Raw genomic sequence first — 18,501 nt, 5'->3', positions numbered from 1 at the left:
CCTCCCTGGGCCTGTCTCCCCCCGACCCTCCTCTTGTCCCCTCAGACCCCCCTCCCCGGGCCTGTCTCCCCCCGACCCTCCTCTTGTCCCCTCAGACCCCCCTCCCCGGGCCTGTCTCCCCCCGACCCTCCTCTTGTCCCCTCAGACACCCCTCCCCGGGCCTGTCTCCCCCCGACCCTCCTCTTGTCCCCTCAAACCCCCTTCCCCGGGCCTGTCCCCCCCAACACTCCTCCCGGTGCCCTCACACCCTCCTCCCCGGGCCTCTCCCCCGCGGGGGCGGGAGGGAAGCGGCGCACGCGTACTGCGGGCGGGCAAGATGGAGGCGCCGGTTGCCGGTTGCCGATGGAGGCGCCGGGTCGGTGGATTCGGGCCTGCGCCCGGCGGGTCCTCGTTGGAGCCGGGACTGGGACCGGCACCGAGGTCGGGGCCGGGGCCGGGGCCGGGGCCGGGAGCGGCGCTGACCCCTCTGTCCGCGCCCGCCCCCGCCGCACCCTGTGGCCGCTCCCGCTTCGCCCGGCCCCGCTGGGAAAATCCCGGCGCCGAGCAGGGGCGAACCGTGCCCTCGGGAGGGTTGAATGCAGCCCGGGCGGGGGCAAATACAGCCCTGGGGGGTGGCGGGGGGACAGGTTGTGCCCTGGGTGGGGTAGATCCTCCCGGGGAGGGTAGATCTTGCCCGGGGGAGCCGTGTGGGGTGTGAATCCGGGCCTGTGGGGCGGGCCCCGATGGGCCGGGCGGGGCTGGGCGAGGGCGAAGGCTTTTGCGTGCTCTCCTCGCCCGCGGGGAGGTGTCCTGCCCCACAGCGAGGTGTCCTGCCCCACAGAGAGGTGTTCTGCCCCGCGGCGAGGTCTCCTTCCCCCCCGCCCCGCCTCCATTTCCCCCCAGCCCCATGGCGAGCTCGCCTGCCCCACAGCAAGCTTCCCCACCCCACGGCAGGGACCCTGGGCATCCCACCCTGCGGGGGGGCTCCTCTGCCGCATGGCAAAGTCTCACCCCCGTGGCAAGCTTTTCCCACCCCGTGCCAAAGCCTCCTGCCCCACCGTGAGCCCTCTGGTGAGGTCTCCTGCCCTGCCCGAGCGTCCCCATCTGCCCCGCAGCAGCCTCATCTGCCCCACGGCAAGCTTCTCCATCTTGTGGCGAGGTCTCCCACCCCACCATGAGCCCCACAGCGAGGTCTTCTGCCCCACAGCGACCTGGTCTGCCCCACAGAAGGCTTTTCCACCCTGTGGCGAGGTCTCCCATCCCACCATAAGCCCCATGGTGATGTCTTCTGTCCTTCGTCCTCCCCCGCCTGATGAGCTCATCCACCCCATGGCAACTTCCGTCAGCCCCACGGCACGCTTTTCCACCCTGTGGCAAAGTCTGTGAGCCATTAACAAGCTGTTCTGTCCCACAGCAAACTCATCTACACCCCGGGAAGGTTTCCTGCCCCACAGTGAAGTCTGCTGCCCCATGGAGGACCCTGTGATCTGCATACCCCCCTACCACTATGTCCATGTGCTGGACCTCAACAGCAATGTCACCCGTGTGGAGGTTGGGCCCCACACCTACATCAGGCAGGATCACGAGAGGTGGGTGCTATGGGGCAGGGGGGCACCTATGAGTTGGGGGGGTCCGGTTCCCACCTCTGGCAGGACCACAAAGAGTGGATGCTATGGGCCAGGTGGGGATCTGTGGGATGATGGGTCCTACCCCTGTGTCTGGTAGGACTACAAGATGTGGGTGCTACGGGGCAGGGGGTGGATTTCCATGGCTATGGGGCAGTCTAGACTTACAGGTGTGTGGGGTCTCTGTAGGGCTGTGGGGGATGTTTGGGGGGCTCTGTAGGGTCATGAGGGGCTTGAGGGGATCCGTAGGACTGTTGGCGCCCTTTAGGGCTGTGGGGGATGCTGGGGGGCTCTTTAGGACTATGGGGACTCTATGGTCCCTGGGGAGCATTGGGGTTGTATAGGGCTGTGGGCAGTGTTTGGGGGCTCCGTAGGGCCATAGGGGCTCTATAGGGTCATGGGGAATCCATCATGCTGTAGAGGGCCATAGGGGAGCTCTGGGGCTCTATAGGACTGGGGGACTTGGGCTCTATAAAGCTTTATAGGGCTTTGGAGGATCGAGGGGCTGGTGGGTTCTGTAGGGCCCTGGGGGCTCTATAGGGCTGAGGGGACCAACGGGGGGCTGCCAGCAGGGTGGTGTTCGTGCCCAGGCGCATGGTGATGGTGCTCCGCTGGCACTACTGCGTGGTGCTCAATCCCATGGCGCGGGGCCCCACTGGGGCCGTGGTGATCAATGGAGCGGGACAGGCCTGTCTGTGGCACGCTGACCTCGATATCCACCTGGCCCAGGAGCCCTTCCCCCTATACCCTGGCGAGGAGATCAAACAGGTACCTGTAGCCCCTATAGCAGCCCCAGGGCTCCCCACAGCTTCTGTAGCCCCTCCATGGTCCCCTATAGGCTCCATAACCTCGCTGTAACACCGCCGTAGCCTTCCATGGCCCCCCATAGCCCGTGTAGCTCCTCTGATCTGTCTGTCGTCTTTCAGAGCTCCTATAGCCCATATACCTCCTGGTGCCCTCCCCATAGCTCCTATAGTTTCCTCATTGCCCCCCCATTGCTCCTGTAACCTCCCCCCATGGCCCCCTATAGCCCCCAGCATCTCATCCCTCTCCCTGCTCTGAACCCATGTACCTCTCCCCAGGTTGTCCCTGGAGCGTTCTCTGTTTCTCCATCCCCAGGCTGTCCCCCACATCCCCCGCAGCGAAAAACCTGTCTCCCAGTCCCCAGGGTTTCACCCCCCATGTCCCCCACTGTCACCCCTGTGCCCCCTTACCCTCGCAACCCTGTCATGACCCCCATGTCCCCACATCCCCCATGGTGACCCCCCAGATGCATCCCCACGTCCCCTGCTGTGACTCCCCCGTGGCCCCCATGTCTCCTACCGTGCCGCCTGTGTCCTCAGAGTGTCCCCAGGGCATCTTCCAAAGTGCCCCACGCACCTTTGTCCCCATGTCTGCCATACCTCTGCTGTGACACCTGTGTCCCCAGGGGATTCTCCCTCAACCCCGTGTCTGTGTGTCCCCAGGACATCACCCCACTGCAGATGGTGCTGGCTGACACTGCCCTGCGCCTGCGGGCCCTGCTTGACTTCACGGACGAGGACGGGAAGAAGTTCTTGGCAGGAGACGAGTGGCTCTTCGAGGGTCCCAGTGAGCACAGGGGGGATATTCCCTTTTGGGGACACCTGGGGGACCCATGGGCTGATGGTGCCACCTTCCCACAGACACCTACATCCCCCGTAAGGAGGTAGAGGTGGCCGAGACTCTGCAGGCCACTGTCATTGGGCACAACCAGGCCATCCACCTGCGAGCACGCAAGGAGTGCCTCGACCGCAACGGCACCCGCCACATCACAGGTAGCACCTGGTGACAGCCCGGTGGCCTCCTGGGTTCAGCCCTTGCTCAGTGGCCTTGGTGTCAGCTGGCATGATATCACCCTGTACCATTGGTGCTACCCCTGGGCACCCATGGCACCCCTCTGTTGCCTGAAGGCACCCCTGGCGTACCCTGGGACACCCCCACCCCATACCCCTGGGACCCTTTTCTCACCCTCCAACACCTCTCGTACCCCTCTGTCACCCTCCAGCACCCATGGGAGCTCGATATCATCTAGCAGCACCCCTGGGGCTTCCAGCACCCCCATCCCATCTCCTGGCACCCCCAGCACCCCCTTCCTACCCCACAGCATTCCCCGGAGCCCTGTCCCATCCCTCAGCGCTCCTGGGATCCCCAATATTCCCAACCCACCCCCCATAAACCTGCTCCCACCCCACAGCATCCCTGGGATCCCTAGTGCCCCCATCCCACCCCCCCATAAACCTCCATCCCACCCCACAGCACCCCCAGGATCCCTATGGGACCCCCCCCCACACATCCCTGGGATCCCCAGCTCACCCATCTCATCCCCCATAAATGCCATCCGGCCCTGCAGCGCCCCTGGGACCCCATCTTATCCCCCAGCACCCAGAGGACTCTCAGAACCGCCAGAACCTCCAGGTCCCAGCACCCTTAGCATCCTCCCATCCCACCCTTCGGACCCCCCAGCACCCTCAGGGCTGCCATCCCACCTGTAGGACCCCTTGCCCCCAGCGCCCCTAAGGACACTTGAGATCCATAGGACCCTCAGCACCCCTAGGACCTCCGTGGCACCCCGTGCTGCCTGTTCCCCAGCACCCTCATGACCCACATCCCACCCCAGCACCCCTGGGATTCCCGGTCCCCTGCCTCCCCAAGCCCCCCAGTGTCCTCAGCTCCCCCAGTGTCCTCAGCTCCCCCAGCACCCATCACCCTGCTCCCAGGTGAGGAGTGGCTGGTGAAGCAGGTGGGTGCCTACCTGCCCGGTGTCTATGAGGAGGTAGTGGATGTTGTGGACGCCTACATCCTCACCCGACAAGGTACCGGGCATCCTACCCCTCGCCTCCTGGGTGCCCACGGGTGATGAGGCCCCTCTGGGCTGGGTTTGGGGGTCCTGTGCACCCATGGGTGACAGGAGCCCTCCAGGATGGGTGAAGGGTCCCATCACCCCCTGATCCACCATGACCCTGACCCCTTGCACCCATGGGTGACAAGGACCCTCCAGTGGGACCTGGGGATCCCTCCAAGCCACTGTGTTCCCGTGGCCCCTGTGCCCATGAGTGATGAGGATTCTCCAGGAGGTCCCATCCCCTTCACCCATGGTGTCCCTGTTCCTCCTGCCTCAGTGGATGATGAAAAGCCTCCAGCCCTCCTGCAGCCCACCATGACCCCTTTGCTGCTGCACCCATGGGTGATGAAGACCCCCTGGGATAGGTTTGGGGGTCCTGTGCCCCCTCCACCCGCCGGGGGATAAGGATGCCCAGGATGGGCATATGAGTTCTGCTGCACTCATGGGTGACAAGGACCCTCCAGGGGGTTGTGCTCTCTCCACCCACCCCATCCCTGTCCCCCTGCATGCACAGGCGATGAGGTCCCTCAGGATTAGGTTTGGGGGTCCCATCACCCCGTCTCCCTGCACCTCTGGGTGACAAGGCCAGTTGGGGCCACCTTTGGGTGTCCCATCACTCACCATCTCCCCCTGTGTTCCCTCCCTGCAGAAAGCCCTGCACCTGCGGGCAACGTGGACCTTTGAGGATGAAGAAGGTCGGGTGCGGCGCACGGGGGAGGAGTGGCTGGTGACCCAGGCGGAGAGCAAGGCCTACATCCCAGAGGTGTTTGAGGAGGTGGTGGCGGAGGTGGCGGTGACAACGCTGGGCCCCCGGCAGTACTGCATGGTGCTCGACCCCATGGGGCCCAATGGGCAGCCCCAGCTGGGCCAGCAGCTTGTTGTCAAGGTGGGCACACAAGGGTGGCCCCTGGGGACCTGCAGCTGGTCCCAAGGGACCTAATGTAGGGTCCCATAGGTATCAAAGGTGGTCCTGAGGGGCTTAAGATATACGATGTACCACTACTGTGTCACCGGGGAACCCTAAGGTGCCCCGAGGTACCCAAATGTGGCTCCCAGGACCTGAGAGTGGCTCTAAGGGACACCTGGATGGCTCTGATGGAACCTTCTCTATGCCTAGGTGTCCTCAAAAGTCTCAAAGGTGGCTCCAAGGGACTCCAATGTACCCCTGAGGTGTCCCTAAAAGTTCTTAGGACATCCCTGAGGGATCCTAACATACCCTTGAGGGCCCCAGTGACCACAGGTGGCCCTGGTGTACCCAAATGCATCCCCAAAGGTCGCAAAGGTGGTCTTAAGGGACCCTAAAACACCTATGTGAGCCCTGATGTCTTGCTGAGGGACCCTAAGCTTCCATAGGAACCCATGGGTGGACACCAGGAACCAGAAGAAGCTGGCCCTGGCATACCCCCAAAGGTCTTGAAGGTGGCCCACAGGGACCCTAAGACATCCCTGAGGGACTGTAATGCACTCATGTCCCTGCCCTGTGTGCTGCCATGACCTGATGTCCTTCTCCCCTGTGCCACCGTGTGCCTGTGCTCTTACTTCATGTTCCACTGTGTCCCCATGTCCCCACAGGTTTGCCACATCTCTGTCCTGCTGGTGACATGTCCCTGTGTCCCCAGGGGGAGAAGTCCTTCTTTCTGCAGCCGGGCGAATGGCTCCAGGCTGGCATCCAGGATGTCTACGTGCTCTCTGAGGATGAGGGGCTGCTGCTCCAAGCGCTGCAGACCATCAAGGACACCAATGAGGTGGCCCAGGGGACACCTGGGGTTTCAGGATCCCCTGGGAGAAACTAGGGGGGGAGGCCCAGTGAGCCTGGGATGACTGGGGCAACCAGAAGTGGTTGGGGGACAACGGGGATGACGGGAGGGGGATGGGACCCAGGAGTGATTGGGGGTCATTGGGGACAGTTAGGGCACCTGGGGACAGTTAGGGTACATGAAGGACTCCTGGAGGATTATGGAGGCCCCAGAGGGCACCTGTGGGGACTCCTGTCCTCATCCCTGTGTCCCCAAGCCAGGTGGGTAGCAGAGGGCCACGGGGGGAGTCCCTCCCACACAGGGAGGGTGTCCCTGTCACCATGTCTTCAGGCCAGCCGGTGGCAGAGGGCCATGGGGGAATGTCTATGTCCCCGTGTCCCCATCCAGGGGGTGGCGGGGTCTCTGCATCCCCAGGCTGGTCACTGATGCTATCCCTGCGTTCTTAGGAGGGGAAGGAGGTGACACAGCAGGCAGGTGACCGCTGGCTGGCCTGGGGGCCCCTCGAGTACGTGCCACCGGCTGAGGTGACCGTGCTGGAGCGCCGCTGGGCTGTGGCCCTTGCTGACAACGAGGGCATCTACGTGCGTGACATCCGCACTGGCAAGGTGCCCGCTCTGGCTCCTTGTACGTCCCCTGCAGCTCCTTGTAGCCCCCGATAGCGCCCCCCTGGCCTTTGTGGCTTCCTGTAGCTCCTTTACAGCCACCTCGGTGGCTCCCCGTAGCCCTGTTCCTGCTCCCTGCAGCTCCCCTGCGGTTCCCTAGAGCTCCCCAGAGACTCGTGGAGCTCCCCATGGTCCTCTGCAGCTCTCTATAGACCCCCTATAGCACCTCGTAGACCCCCATCATCCTCCATAGCCCCCCTACAGCTCCTCCACAGCCCCCCATAGACCCCGGGAGCTCCCCCCTAACCCCTAGAGCTGCCGAATCCCACTGTAGCCCCTTGTAGCTTCCCGTAAGCCACATAGCTCCCCATGGTCCCCCATAAGTCCCCATTAACACCTACAGCCCACCATAACCATGCAACCCCCCCCTTAGCCCCCCATACCCTTCCCCATGCCCCCAGTTCCCATACCAGTATTCCACATCCCTGCCAGTGCTCCCCATACCCCGTCCCAGTGCTCCCAGACCGCTCCCGGTGCTCTCAGTAACTGTATACCCCATCCCGGTATCCACTCGCTGCCTCCCACCACTCCCAGTATTCCATGTATGCCATCCCAGTGCCCCCAAACACAGTCCCAGTCTCCCAGCCTCCTTCTCAGTGCCCCCAGATGCACCCCCCCACTTCATCCCAGTCTTCCCAGTACCCCATATACCTGCTCCCAGTGCCTCCAAACCCCATCCCAATGTGCCCCCAGTACCCCACCACCACATCCCAGTGCTCCTGGTATCCCTTACACCCTCTCCCAGTGCCTCCGCACACCCTCCATAACCCCTCCCAGTATCCCCCACACCCCTTCCCAGTACTCCTGAACCCCATCCAAGTGCTCCTGTTGCCCCCCAAGCCACCCAGACACCCCCTTCCAGTGCCCCCAAGCCCTCCAGCGGCTGTCAGAGCCTGGCAGCACCCTGAGGTGGCTCTGGCTGCGGGTGCGGGTGGTGATGGGCCAGACCTACATGCTGACGGAGTCCGAGGAGCTGTGGGAGAAGGAGCTGCCCTCTGGGGTGGAGGCGCTGCTGGCCGCAGCCCATGGAGACATCCGCGGCACGGACATTGGGGTCCAGTCTTCCTCCAGCCCGGATGCTGGGGTCCCCCAACGTGACTGCACCCGCGCCATCACCTACCAGGTGCCCCACAATGCTGCCATGCAGGTCTACGACTACCGGGAGCGGCGGGCACAGTGAGCACCTGTGGTTCTGGGTGCGGGGGAGGAGGGACGTTGGCAGGGCATGGAGGATGTAGTGGATGTACGGGGGGCGTGGGAGGAGGACGTGGGGATGGAGGGGACACCGAGGAGGGTGCTGGGCACCCAGGTGCAGGTGATGTTGCTGTGACCCCTGTGCCATGGTGTGTCCTTGGCGTGTGACCAGTGTCTTTGGCATGTCTGTGGCCGGCTGATGCTGGGCCCAGCACAGGCGGTGCTGAGCCCCAGGGAGCAGCTGACGGTGTGGGGACTGGTGCGTCCTTGGCATGTGACCCATGTCCTTCATGTGTTTTTGGCATGTTGCAGAGTGGTGCTGGGTATAGAGTTGGTCGTGTAGGGCCCTGGAAAGCAAGTGACGGTGCAGGGACTCTTGTGTCATGGTATATCCTTGGCTTCAGTACAAGTCACACTGGGGATCCCAGGCTCCAGAGACCAGGGGGAGAGTCTGGAGCAAAGAAGATGTACCCTTGGTACATCTACACCTAAACAAATGTATAGGTCCATGAGCCCTAATGGGATGTAACTACAAGTGCTGAAGGAGCTGGCTGATGTCATTAAGAGGACACTCGATAATCTTTGATCAATCATGGCAACTGGGACAAGTGTCCAAAGATGGACACTTGCCCATGACGGGGGTGGGGGCTGCCACAGAGGCGTCAGGCCGGATCCGGGAGCCCACGTGAGCCTCTGGCTCCTCTCCCACGTGGTTTCCCTTGCTCCGCTCTCCCCAGTCCTTGCTCTGCTCTCCCCAGTCACTGCCCCACGGACCCCCCACGACCCCATGGGCTGGCTGCAGGTGCTGCGCTTGTTAGGAAGGGGTTCAACAAGCAGGTGGGATGGACAGCGCTGGTGACACCTAGGGCACGGCGTGACCAACCAGCAGGCGTGGTGGGCCCTTTTGGTCCATTTTTCCACTACTTGTTCTTCCCCAAATCCTCTGGATTCTTCCTTTGGATCCTCTGCGAAACATCTTGCGTGATGCCAAGACGTTTATCCCCAGCATCCCTCGAGGTGTCCCATGGGTGTGCTGGCCCTAACTCACCATGACAGGTTTCTACCTGCACCGTGGGGCTGAGGCCCTTCCCAGGACAGGAGCCTGGGTGGCCTGCACCTTCCTTTGGGTTCCTGCTGCTGTGCCCTTGCCTCTGCCCTCCTCTGGGCTTGTGAAGATGCGTGGGCCCATGAGTCCTGTGGTGGGACACAAAGATGCCGTGGGGTAGATTTTGGGGAAGGGAAGGGTCCTCCACCTGCCGTTCTCCGTTGAGGGTGTGCAGAGGTTTTATCACACCAGCTGACACCCCCCCGCAACTTCCAGGTGTAACTTCCAGCCTCTCTCCTCCCAGGTACACCTCCCACCAGACCAGGCTGCTCCAAGCCCCGTCCAACCTGGCCTTGAACCCCTCCAGGGATGGGGTGGCCACAGCTTCTCTGGGCAACCTGGGCCAGGGGCTCACCGCCCTCACAGCAAAGAATTTCTGCCTCAGATCTCATCTAAATCTCCCCTCTTTCAGTTTAAAACCCTTCCCCCTCGTCCCATGGCTCCCCTCTCTGATCCAGAGTCCCTCCCCAGCTTTCCTGGAGCCCCTTTAGGGACAGGAAGAGGCTGGAAGGTCTCCCCGGAGCCTTCTCTTCACCAGACTGAACCCCCCCAGCTCTCTCAGCCTGTCCTCGCAGCAGAGGGGCTCCAGCCCTCCCAGCATCTCCGGGGCCTCATCTGGCCCCGCTCCAACAGCTCCATGTCCTTCTGATGCTGGTGTCCTGCAGTGGGGTCTCCCCCGAGCGGAGCAGAGGGGCAGAATCCCCCCCCTCGCCCTGCTGCCCACGCTGCTCTGGATGCAGCCCAGGATGCGGGGGGCTTTCCAGGATACCAGCGCACGGTGCCAGCACATGGCCAGCTTTTCACCCCCCAGCACCCCCAAGCCCTTCTCCTCAGGGCTGCTCTCCATCTCTCCCTCCCCAGCCTGTGCTGAGACTGCAGCTTGCCCTGACCCGGGTGCAGGACAGGACCCTCCACTTGGCCTGGTTGAGCCTCATGAGGTTCACACTGACTTCTTGAGTGTGTCCAGGTCCCTCTGAACGGCATCCCGCCCCTCTGGCAAATCACCTGTGCCATTCAGCCTGGTATCACCTGCCACAAGACGACGTGTGGCGTCCTCCAGGCAGCCAGCCCTGACCTGCAAGAGATGCAGGTGGGCATGGCTGCATCGCGCTTGGGGTCGGCATGTGCGTCACCAGGGTTGTCTACAGCACCTAGGTGTAAGCTGGACTATCGGTCAGTCTCCTCAGTGCCCATGATTGCATATGCCCGTCTATCTAAATAGATGCAATAACTATTCAAATAGGTAAAGAATCAGCAGACCATAAAGGGCACTCTTTGAGGCAGAGCTCTGAAGAGACATTGTGAGTCCTTCAAGAGGCCAGGACAATACGAATATGGCAGCCTGGGACAGGCAAGGCTGCCACAGCTTCACAGCCTCAATGTCCATCCAGCAGTGAGGCTTAGACGTGTTGTATGGGGTTCACCTGGGGAGGTCTGGATGGGGGGCGCTGCAGGGGTGGCCCCGGACAGAAGAGACCAGGGGCTGCCCACACATCAGGTGGAGCCGGTTCCAGATGGCTCCAAAACAAACCCCCCACCAGGACACACAGCCAGGCACAGAGCCAGGAGACCCAGGAATCCCGGCTACCCCATTGCCCCCGAGCCACATGGGATCCCCGCCCCCATGCAGGCTCTTGCTGCAGCCACCAGCCCCGCCCAGCCATCTCCCAAGAGGTTTCAGAGCTCCTGGGGCTTGGCTCAGGGCTAACGAGCCCTATGCCAACAGCCATGAAATAGCTCCTGAAGACCTTCACAGTGAAGACGCTCCCATCAAGAGCAAGAACACACTCCTGCAAGCACAAGAATGTCCCCTTTAAAGGTAAGGGAAGTAGGAGGAGCAAGACACCCCCTTGGCTTAACTGTGAGCTTCTGAGTCTGCTCAAAACCAAAAGAGAAGCGTTCCAGAGATGGAAAAGTGGACAAATGCCCATTGAGAACTACAAGGGTGTTGCCAGGGCGTGCAGAGATGCAGTTAGAAAAGCAAAAAGCTCAGCTCAAATTGAAAGTGGCCAGAGATGTCAAAAACTACAAGAAAGGGTTCTTCGGGTACACGAACAACAAGCTGAAATGGAAGGAAAATATTGTCCCGCTGTTAAACAGCAGAGGTGAATTAGTCACCAACACTGGAAAGGCAGAGGTTCTCAGCACTTTCACCTTGGTGTGAACTTGGGCCTTGGGAACAACAATTCGGGTTGATGCAAACCCAAACCCACCGCCAGTGAAGGAAGAGTTGGTGGGTGAACTGTTACAGGAGCTTGACCCCTGCCAATGGATGGGCCCTGACAACATCCATCCAAGGGTGTGAAGAGAGCTGGCTGATGTCGCTGTGAGGTCGCTCTCCATAATCCTTGAGAAGTTGTGGAGACTGGGGGACATCCCAGAAGACTGGATGAAGGCTAATGTCTTCTACAGGAAGGGCTTAAAGGAGGATCCAGGAAGTTATAGACCATCAGTCTTACTTCAGTCCCTCAGAAAGTTATGGAATGAATGCTCCTGGGGGTGACCACAAGTCAAATGAAGCACGTGATTGGGAAAAGCCACCACAGATTCACCAAGGGCAAATCGTGCTTGACAAACCCGATCACCTTCCACAACAAAGTGACCTGCTCGGTTGATGTGGCGTGAGCGGTGGACATTGTCTGCCTGGATTTCTCCAAGGCTTTCAACACGGTTCCCTGCAGCCTCCTCCCAGAGAAACTGATGCGTTACGGTGGTGGTCAATAGTTCCTTCTCGAACTGGCAATCTGTCACAAGTGAGGTCCCCCAGGGATCGATACTGGGGCCAACGCTGTTTAATATCTTCATAAGTGAGCTGGAAGATGGGATCAGGTGTACCCTGATGAAGTTTGCTGATGATACCAGAGTGGGGAAGTGGCCACTTGGGAAGGGAGAGCCACCCAGCAGGAAGCCCTGGATTGGCCGAGAAGAGTGGGTTAGCAAGAACCTTATGAAGTTCAACACGGACAAGTGTAAGGTCTTGCACCAGGGAAAACATAATCCAGGAGTGCAGCACAGGCTGGGATCTACCTGGCTGGCGAGAAGCTCTGTGGACAGGGACTTGGGGGTCCTGGTCCCACTCTATTCATCACTTGTCAGACGTCACCTGGAACACTGTGTTCAGTTTTGGTCCCCGCTATACAAAACGGATGTGGACAGGCTGGAGAGGGTCCAGAGAAGGGCCACCAAGATAATCCAAGGACTAGGAAGCCTGGCATGTGAAGAAAGGCTGAGAGAACCGGGTTTGTTCAGCTTTGAGAAAAGGAGGCTCAGGGGAGACCTTACCACCATGTTCCAGTATTTAAAGGGTCGCCACAGAGAAGACGGAGGCTCCCTTTTTACAAGGAGTCACGTGGAAAAGACAAGGGGTAACGGGTACAAGTTACTCCTGGGGAGATTCCAACTGGACGCAAGAGGAAAATTTTTCACTGTGAGAACAATCATTCACTGGAATAATCTCCCCAGGGAAGCGGGGGATTCCCCATCATTGGATGCCTCTAAGATTCAGATGGACCATCTTGTCTAGACCGTGCTTTTGCCAAGAAAGGTTGGACCAGATGATCCTTGAAGTGCCTTCCAACCTGGGATTGTATGACTCTGCGATAATTCTGTGATTCTGTGAAGACACGGGTTCAGTGGGACCCTTCCCAGCAAGGCCAGCAGCAACTGGGGGCACTTCTGGAGAGGTGAAACCACCATCTAGGAGGAATGGCGATGAGCAAAGTCCCACAAGGCTTGGTGCCGCCATGTGCCCTCGAGTCCTCCTTCACACAACCCTGCTGCTCCTCTGAGTGTTGGGCGGTGGTCAGTGTGCGAATGGGATCAAGGAGGGTAAACCAAACTGGCATCCAAGAGGTTCACCGGCCCCTCAGCACCATGACACACACCCGCCTTCAGGCCACAAGCCCCAAAACCTCCAGCTGCTGGAGGCAGGGAGAGGCCAGCAGAAGGAAGAACAGTCCTTCTGTGCTTTCCTTGAAGTATTTTAAATTCGGTACGGTAATTTTATCCTGAAGACGGTTTTTCCGTTCGTGCCACACAGGAAAAAAAAAATGCCGTGACCAAGCACCGTTCTTCCAAATGCGATGATCTGGATGTGCCGTCTCCAACACAGATCCATGGAAGGGTGACCCAAGGATGTCCCACGCGATGCAGCAGGTGTGAACGAGCACACAGACGCACACACATGAGCGTACATACACACGCACACACTAATGAAATCGAAGGAGACAGCTGCTGTGGTTTTGTTTCGTTGTTGAGCTGTGTAAAGGCTTGAGAAGCCGGCCCTGCGGCTCTCAGTGTCGCAGCCGCTCCGATCTCCAGTTCTGGAGCAGTCGCAAAGAAAACAGGATCACAAATGGCTGTAGGAAATGAGAAGCTTCATGCTACATAAATTTTGCAACAAATTCATTCAGTTCAGTAGCAAGTGGAGAGACAATTTGTAGTCTTATCGGGAATAAATGTTTTTTAAAGTTTAATTGGTTAGAGAACTAACGATAAGTACCTTAAAGATCACAAAAGACTGAACTGAAAATGCCAAGTCAGACCATGAAAAGACCAACTTTGAATCCTGTCCAATTGTGTCTGATAGAGTGCTCCTCTACAGACCCCCGTGCTCGGCACCTCTGAAGATGCCAACACAAAAACGCACAGAACTTGGGTCAAAAAACCCGTGAGTGTTACATCATGATACGTGTGGTATGATGCGTCACGGGCATCAAAAGAGACCCTGACGAGAAAAGTTGTGCATGCATATGACTTGGGCTCTTCAGTCACCGCAGAAACCAAGACATTCACAAATCTGATACAGTGTTGGACAATTTGGGAAAAAAAAAAAGAAAAAAAAATCTGAATTCTAGCTGTATGAATATTTTATGAATACAAAATACGTAACAGGAGATTGCAACGCCAAAACATCTACGCGTAAAACAGCATCTTCCCTTACAGATGCATCTTTGGTTGGCAGGCATCCTCAGTGGTACGTGCGTTTTGATTATATTTCAGTATCTCACTGCATCATGGTAAAAAATAAGATGCTTAGTAAATTAATGGATGCTAAGCTGGACTATTTACTGCAAGAACTGCCAGTTTTACCCAAATAAGAGGGGTATGGCTCCTGCAATCGGATCCCCTGGGGGAGAGCGGCATTTTCCCTGTACTCCTGCTCTCCTGGACACGGGCAGCAGAACGTGGGGAGTTCCACGTGCGGTGCCAGCATTGCCTACACAACAACGCCTGTCCCCAAAATACGGTTCTGAGGGGCTGGGGGAATCAATCTTTCAGAAGAGACGCATTAAATTGTAGATCACTAACTGGGGGGGGAAAAATAAGTGCTTTTTTATTCAGAAAGCAATACCTAAAAATACGCCTCAGAAAAGTTCATTTTTCGTACTAGGAGTAGAGATAACCAAGCAATAAACTTCACCACCATTCTGTAAAAGCTCCCTGAAGTAGCCCAAGTACGAAATTAAATAGAAAATAAGTCTGCTTTGAAAACCAGCTTGTATCCAGGCGGTTAATGCAAACATCGTGTTGCAAATCAAACCAGTTTATTGACCCCAGCAGGGAACTGAGGTAGTGCAATCAAAAAGGTTTAGGCAAAGAAAATAATAAGGTTTTATTTAAAGACAAGTGAAGGACGCCTCCATTCTTTTTGAGGGGGTGGAAGGAAAAAAGAGATGTAGAGATGCCGCTGCTCAGCCCAAGCACCGCTTACAGCAGGACTCTCGAAGCCCGGCCCCAGCGGAGAGGGCAGGAGGATGAAAAAAGAGGGGAAAAAAGACCCAGAAAGAGAAGGCAACGCTGCTGCTCTTCAGAACACCAGTGGAGCATTTACACGTGGCTTGTGCCACATTTTTTTCTTCACCTGACACGGCAGGCAGGGACTATTTTAGCCAGGACGTCACACACTGTCTCCCTCTTCCTCCTTGTGAGTGTAGATACCAGAAGCTCCCAGTAAAACCCACGGTGCTTGTTAAGATCTAGACGTTGTCTGAAATAAATGTGTGCATTTGGTTTACATGGCAAGGTTTTGGTGGCAGGTAGGGGGTGGGGGGCGCAGGGGTGGCTTCTGTGAGAAGACACCAGAAGCCTCTCCCGTGTCCTACAGAGACAGTTCCAGCCAGCTCCAAGGGGGACCCGCTGCTGGCCAAGGCTGAGCCCATCAGCGAGCTGGTGGCACCTCCATGGTAATGTATTTAAGAAGGGGTAAAAACTGCTGCCCAGGAGCTGGGAGGAGTGACAATGTGTGAGAGAAACAACTAAAAAGGCACCAAGGTCCGTGAAGAATGAGGAGGAGGAGGAGGTCACAGAGCAGAGGTTCCCCTGCAGCCCATGGTGAAGACCATGGAGAGGCAGGTTGTCACCCTGCAGCCCATGGAGGTCCGTGGTAGAGCAGAAATCCACCTGCAGGCCATGGAGGTCCGTGGTGGAGCAGATATCCACCTGCAGCCCATGGAGGATCCCACGCCAGAGCAGGTAGATGTGCTCCAAGAGGGCTGTGACCCCATGGGAAGCCCACGCCGGAGCAGGCTCCTGGCAGGACTGGTGGACCCATGGAGAGGGAGGAGTCCACCATGGAGCAGGTTTGATGGCAGGACTTGTGACCCCATGGGGGGAGTCACGCTGGAGCAGTCTGTTCCTGAAGGACTGCACCCCATGGAAAAGACCCACGCTGGAGCAGGTCATGAAGACCTGCACCCCATGGGAAGGTCTCACACTGGAGAAGGTCATGGAGGACGGTCTCCCATGGGAGGGACCCCTCGCTGGAGCAGGGAAAGAGCGTGAGGAGGAAGGAGCAGCAGAAAGAACGTGTGACGCACTGACCGCAACCCCCATTCCCCATTGAGGAGGAGGTGGAGAAATGGGGAGTGAAGTTGAGCCTGGGAAGAAGGGAAGGGGAAGAAGAGGGGAAGGTGTTTTAAGACTTGCTCTTATTTCTCACTATCCTACTGCTACAATTAATTAGCAATAAATTAAATTAGTTCCCCCTGCCTTCCCCACCCATGGAGTCTGTTTTGCCCACGTCGGTAACTGCCAGTGCTCTGTCTGACCTCTCGATGTTGAGGGCAGCTGGCAGCCAGCAAAGGTCAGCCCACCACAATGTGCTTCTACCCACGCTTTAGAGTGCGCTGCTCCGTGTATTAGCACATATTACCACCACTAAAACTCTTTCAATTAAGAAACAAAACATTTCAACCAGACGTTTTGCCTCTTGAACTTAGCAGCCCTGCATTAAAAGCCACCCCAAGCTGCCGCCAGCCTTTACCAGGACACAGCACCTTGTGGGCAGTGGTGGGTTGACACCTCCTTGGCTTCGCCACACAAGCCCTACAGAGATGACAACGGGTGGCAGCTCCTCAGCAGAGCCCTGAGCAGTGCTGCTCCCTCCCAGCCCCCACGGAGGAACCGACTCTCGGGTCAGACAGACCCGGCTTTAAAAATTCCAGCATCGGGAACTTCAGTGTCACCGCGGAGCACGGGATGGGAGACAGCAGTGCTGGTCCCCTGCCGAGTCCCACACCGACACTCCCAGCTGCAGTCAGGCTCCTGAAGCTGGCAGTAGACCTTCTCCGCTTCTCAAACACAACCGAAGACTGAGAACAGCAGATTAATTACTGCAAGGTTTCTACATATGAAAGCTCAGAAATATCAAGAAATACATTTAACAAAATAGTAGAGGCAGGCAATAGCAATGTGTTCTGCACCACAATGACACAAGTGTTTTAACACGCGGTGGGAAAACAGCGGGAGATCGGCGCGGAGGAGTGTTAACATGCTCGAGTGACTTGCAGCTGAGGTGTCGAAAAACCCCATACCTCACACTAATGATCATTTAGCCTTGTGCGCTCGCCAAGTAGAACATCTGTGCTTGGGTACCATCGGCCTGCGAAGGACTCTGAGGCACCTCATCGAACCTGCCTGAGGTTCCTGCCCTGCTGCGGGAAAGATCAAAGCACAGTGGAAAACTCGGCCTGCTTCTGTCCCTGAAATACAGGGGAGAACAGCAGATTCCATCACTCTCTAACAAGGACCGAGCACCACAGTGCCTGTGTTCCCGCTCGCGTGCCTCCGCCTGGGGGCTGCTTCCAAGATCCCCCAGTTTGCAAGGCATCAGGATTATATTTACTCTTCGCATTTCATCCCTGGTTTTGTAGTTGTTCCTGCGCCCTGCCTGTGGCGGCTGACACACACACACGTTGGGCAACTATTTCTCAGTTCATTTTAAAAAAAAAAAAAAAAAAGTGATTTTGTTCACTTAAGGTGTGACGACCCTTTACAAATTCAGTATTCTTTAAAGATCTGATGTAAAAAAATGCATGAATATTCTTAAGTTTTCTGTTCGTACACATACTTACTCTCCTTTAACCTGTAGATCTTATACAGAGGCCTTTAAAAAAATCACAGCTGACTTAGGAAATGAAGTTAACCAGACCCGCTCCAGAGAAAACCTCCAGTAATATTAATGGGATTTCAACCTACCATGGTCTACATTGTCATGTAGCGTTACCCACATATTAATTGCCACAGTCTCTCCTTCTATACCAGAGGCTCAGAAGAGGATTTTTTATTCCTACACATGGAAAAAAATCTGGCAAATTCTTATGCACTGTGAGGAGCAGCACTTGCAAAGGTAACTTGGAGTTACAAAAAAAAAAAAAATAAATTAAAGTTTCTGTTTAAAGTCTAGGGAACACCTGGCCAGTGCTCTCATTCCATGCACACAAAGCCTACTGTAACTTTTTTTATTTAAGCCTTGATTTAGATGAGATATTAGGAAGAAATTCTTTGCTGTGAGGGTGGTGAGCCCCTGGCGCAGGTTGCCCAGAGAAGCTGTGGCTGCCCCATCCCTGGAGGGGTTCAAGGCCAGGTTGGACGGGGCTTGGAGCAACCTGGGCTGGTGGGAGGTGTCCCTGCCCAGGGCAGGAGGTGGGAGTAGATGTATAGAGATTATTAGCAACTCCTTCCCCTTTGCAGTTATCTTTACCTTATATTTCATCTGGAATACCACCCAGTCTCAAAAAACAACGTGCAAGATGTAAAGTAAGAGGCAATTTTAAGGCTCCTGAAGACAAAGAGGACTCCAACCTTCAGAAAGCAAGTGTTTTCCATGGCTAGTTTTATTCTTAATTGCCAACATGTTATTAGATGTTGTCTTAAATGCCATGACAGCAGAATTTTAACCCAGCAAATTTAGGATCAACACTATATAACAAGCCACTCTCCTATAGACACTTTCTCTGGAGTGCTAAACATTAGCTAGTTTCACTACATACACGCACACTCAAGTATGCTTTATTCAAAATATCAGGGAAATCTT

The 18,501-nt window shown here is 57.1% G+C and overlaps 1 protein-coding gene across 1 annotated transcript; it reads left to right on the top strand.

Moving 5' to 3' along the window:
- The first annotated feature begins 288 nt into the window (after positions 1-288).
- Positions 289-17,288, top strand: LOC134509732 (major vault protein-like). The gene is made up of 10 exons (XM_063322340.1): positions 289-355; positions 1,394-1,568; positions 2,177-2,372; positions 3,071-3,194; positions 3,269-3,400; positions 4,343-4,438; positions 5,121-5,353; positions 6,087-6,212; positions 6,671-8,062; positions 9,430-17,288. Exons 1-9 carry the CDS (start codon positions 343-345, stop codon positions 6,881-6,883), a joined length of 1,308 nt encoding a protein of 435 aa, XP_063178410.1. The 5' UTR covers positions 289-342; the 3' UTR covers positions 6,884-8,062; positions 9,430-17,288.
- The last annotated feature ends 1,213 nt before the right edge of the window (positions 17,289-18,501 follow it).

The sequence above is a fragment of the Chroicocephalus ridibundus genome, unplaced genomic scaffold (genome assembly GCF_963924245.1).
Source record: "Chroicocephalus ridibundus unplaced genomic scaffold, bChrRid1.1 SCAFFOLD_26, whole genome shotgun sequence".
Taxonomy (NCBI): domain Eukaryota; kingdom Metazoa; phylum Chordata; class Aves; order Charadriiformes; family Laridae; genus Chroicocephalus; species Chroicocephalus ridibundus.
The sequence above is the reverse complement of the archived record's forward strand: the minus strand, read 5'-3'. Positions and strand labels throughout refer to the sequence as shown.

What these genes read in the sequence shown, in the direction of transcription:
- LOC134509732 (XM_063322340.1), top strand. An exon ending in ATCAGGCAGGATCACGAGAG is followed by an intron (nt 1,569 to 2,176) that starts GTGGGTGCTATG and finishes GGCTGCCAGCAG; the next exon opens with GGTGGTGTTCGTGCCCAGGC. An exon ending in CGGCACCCGCCACATCACAG is followed by an intron (nt 3,401 to 4,342) that starts GTAGCACCTGGT and finishes CCCTGCTCCCAG; the next exon opens with GTGAGGAGTGGCTGGTGAAG.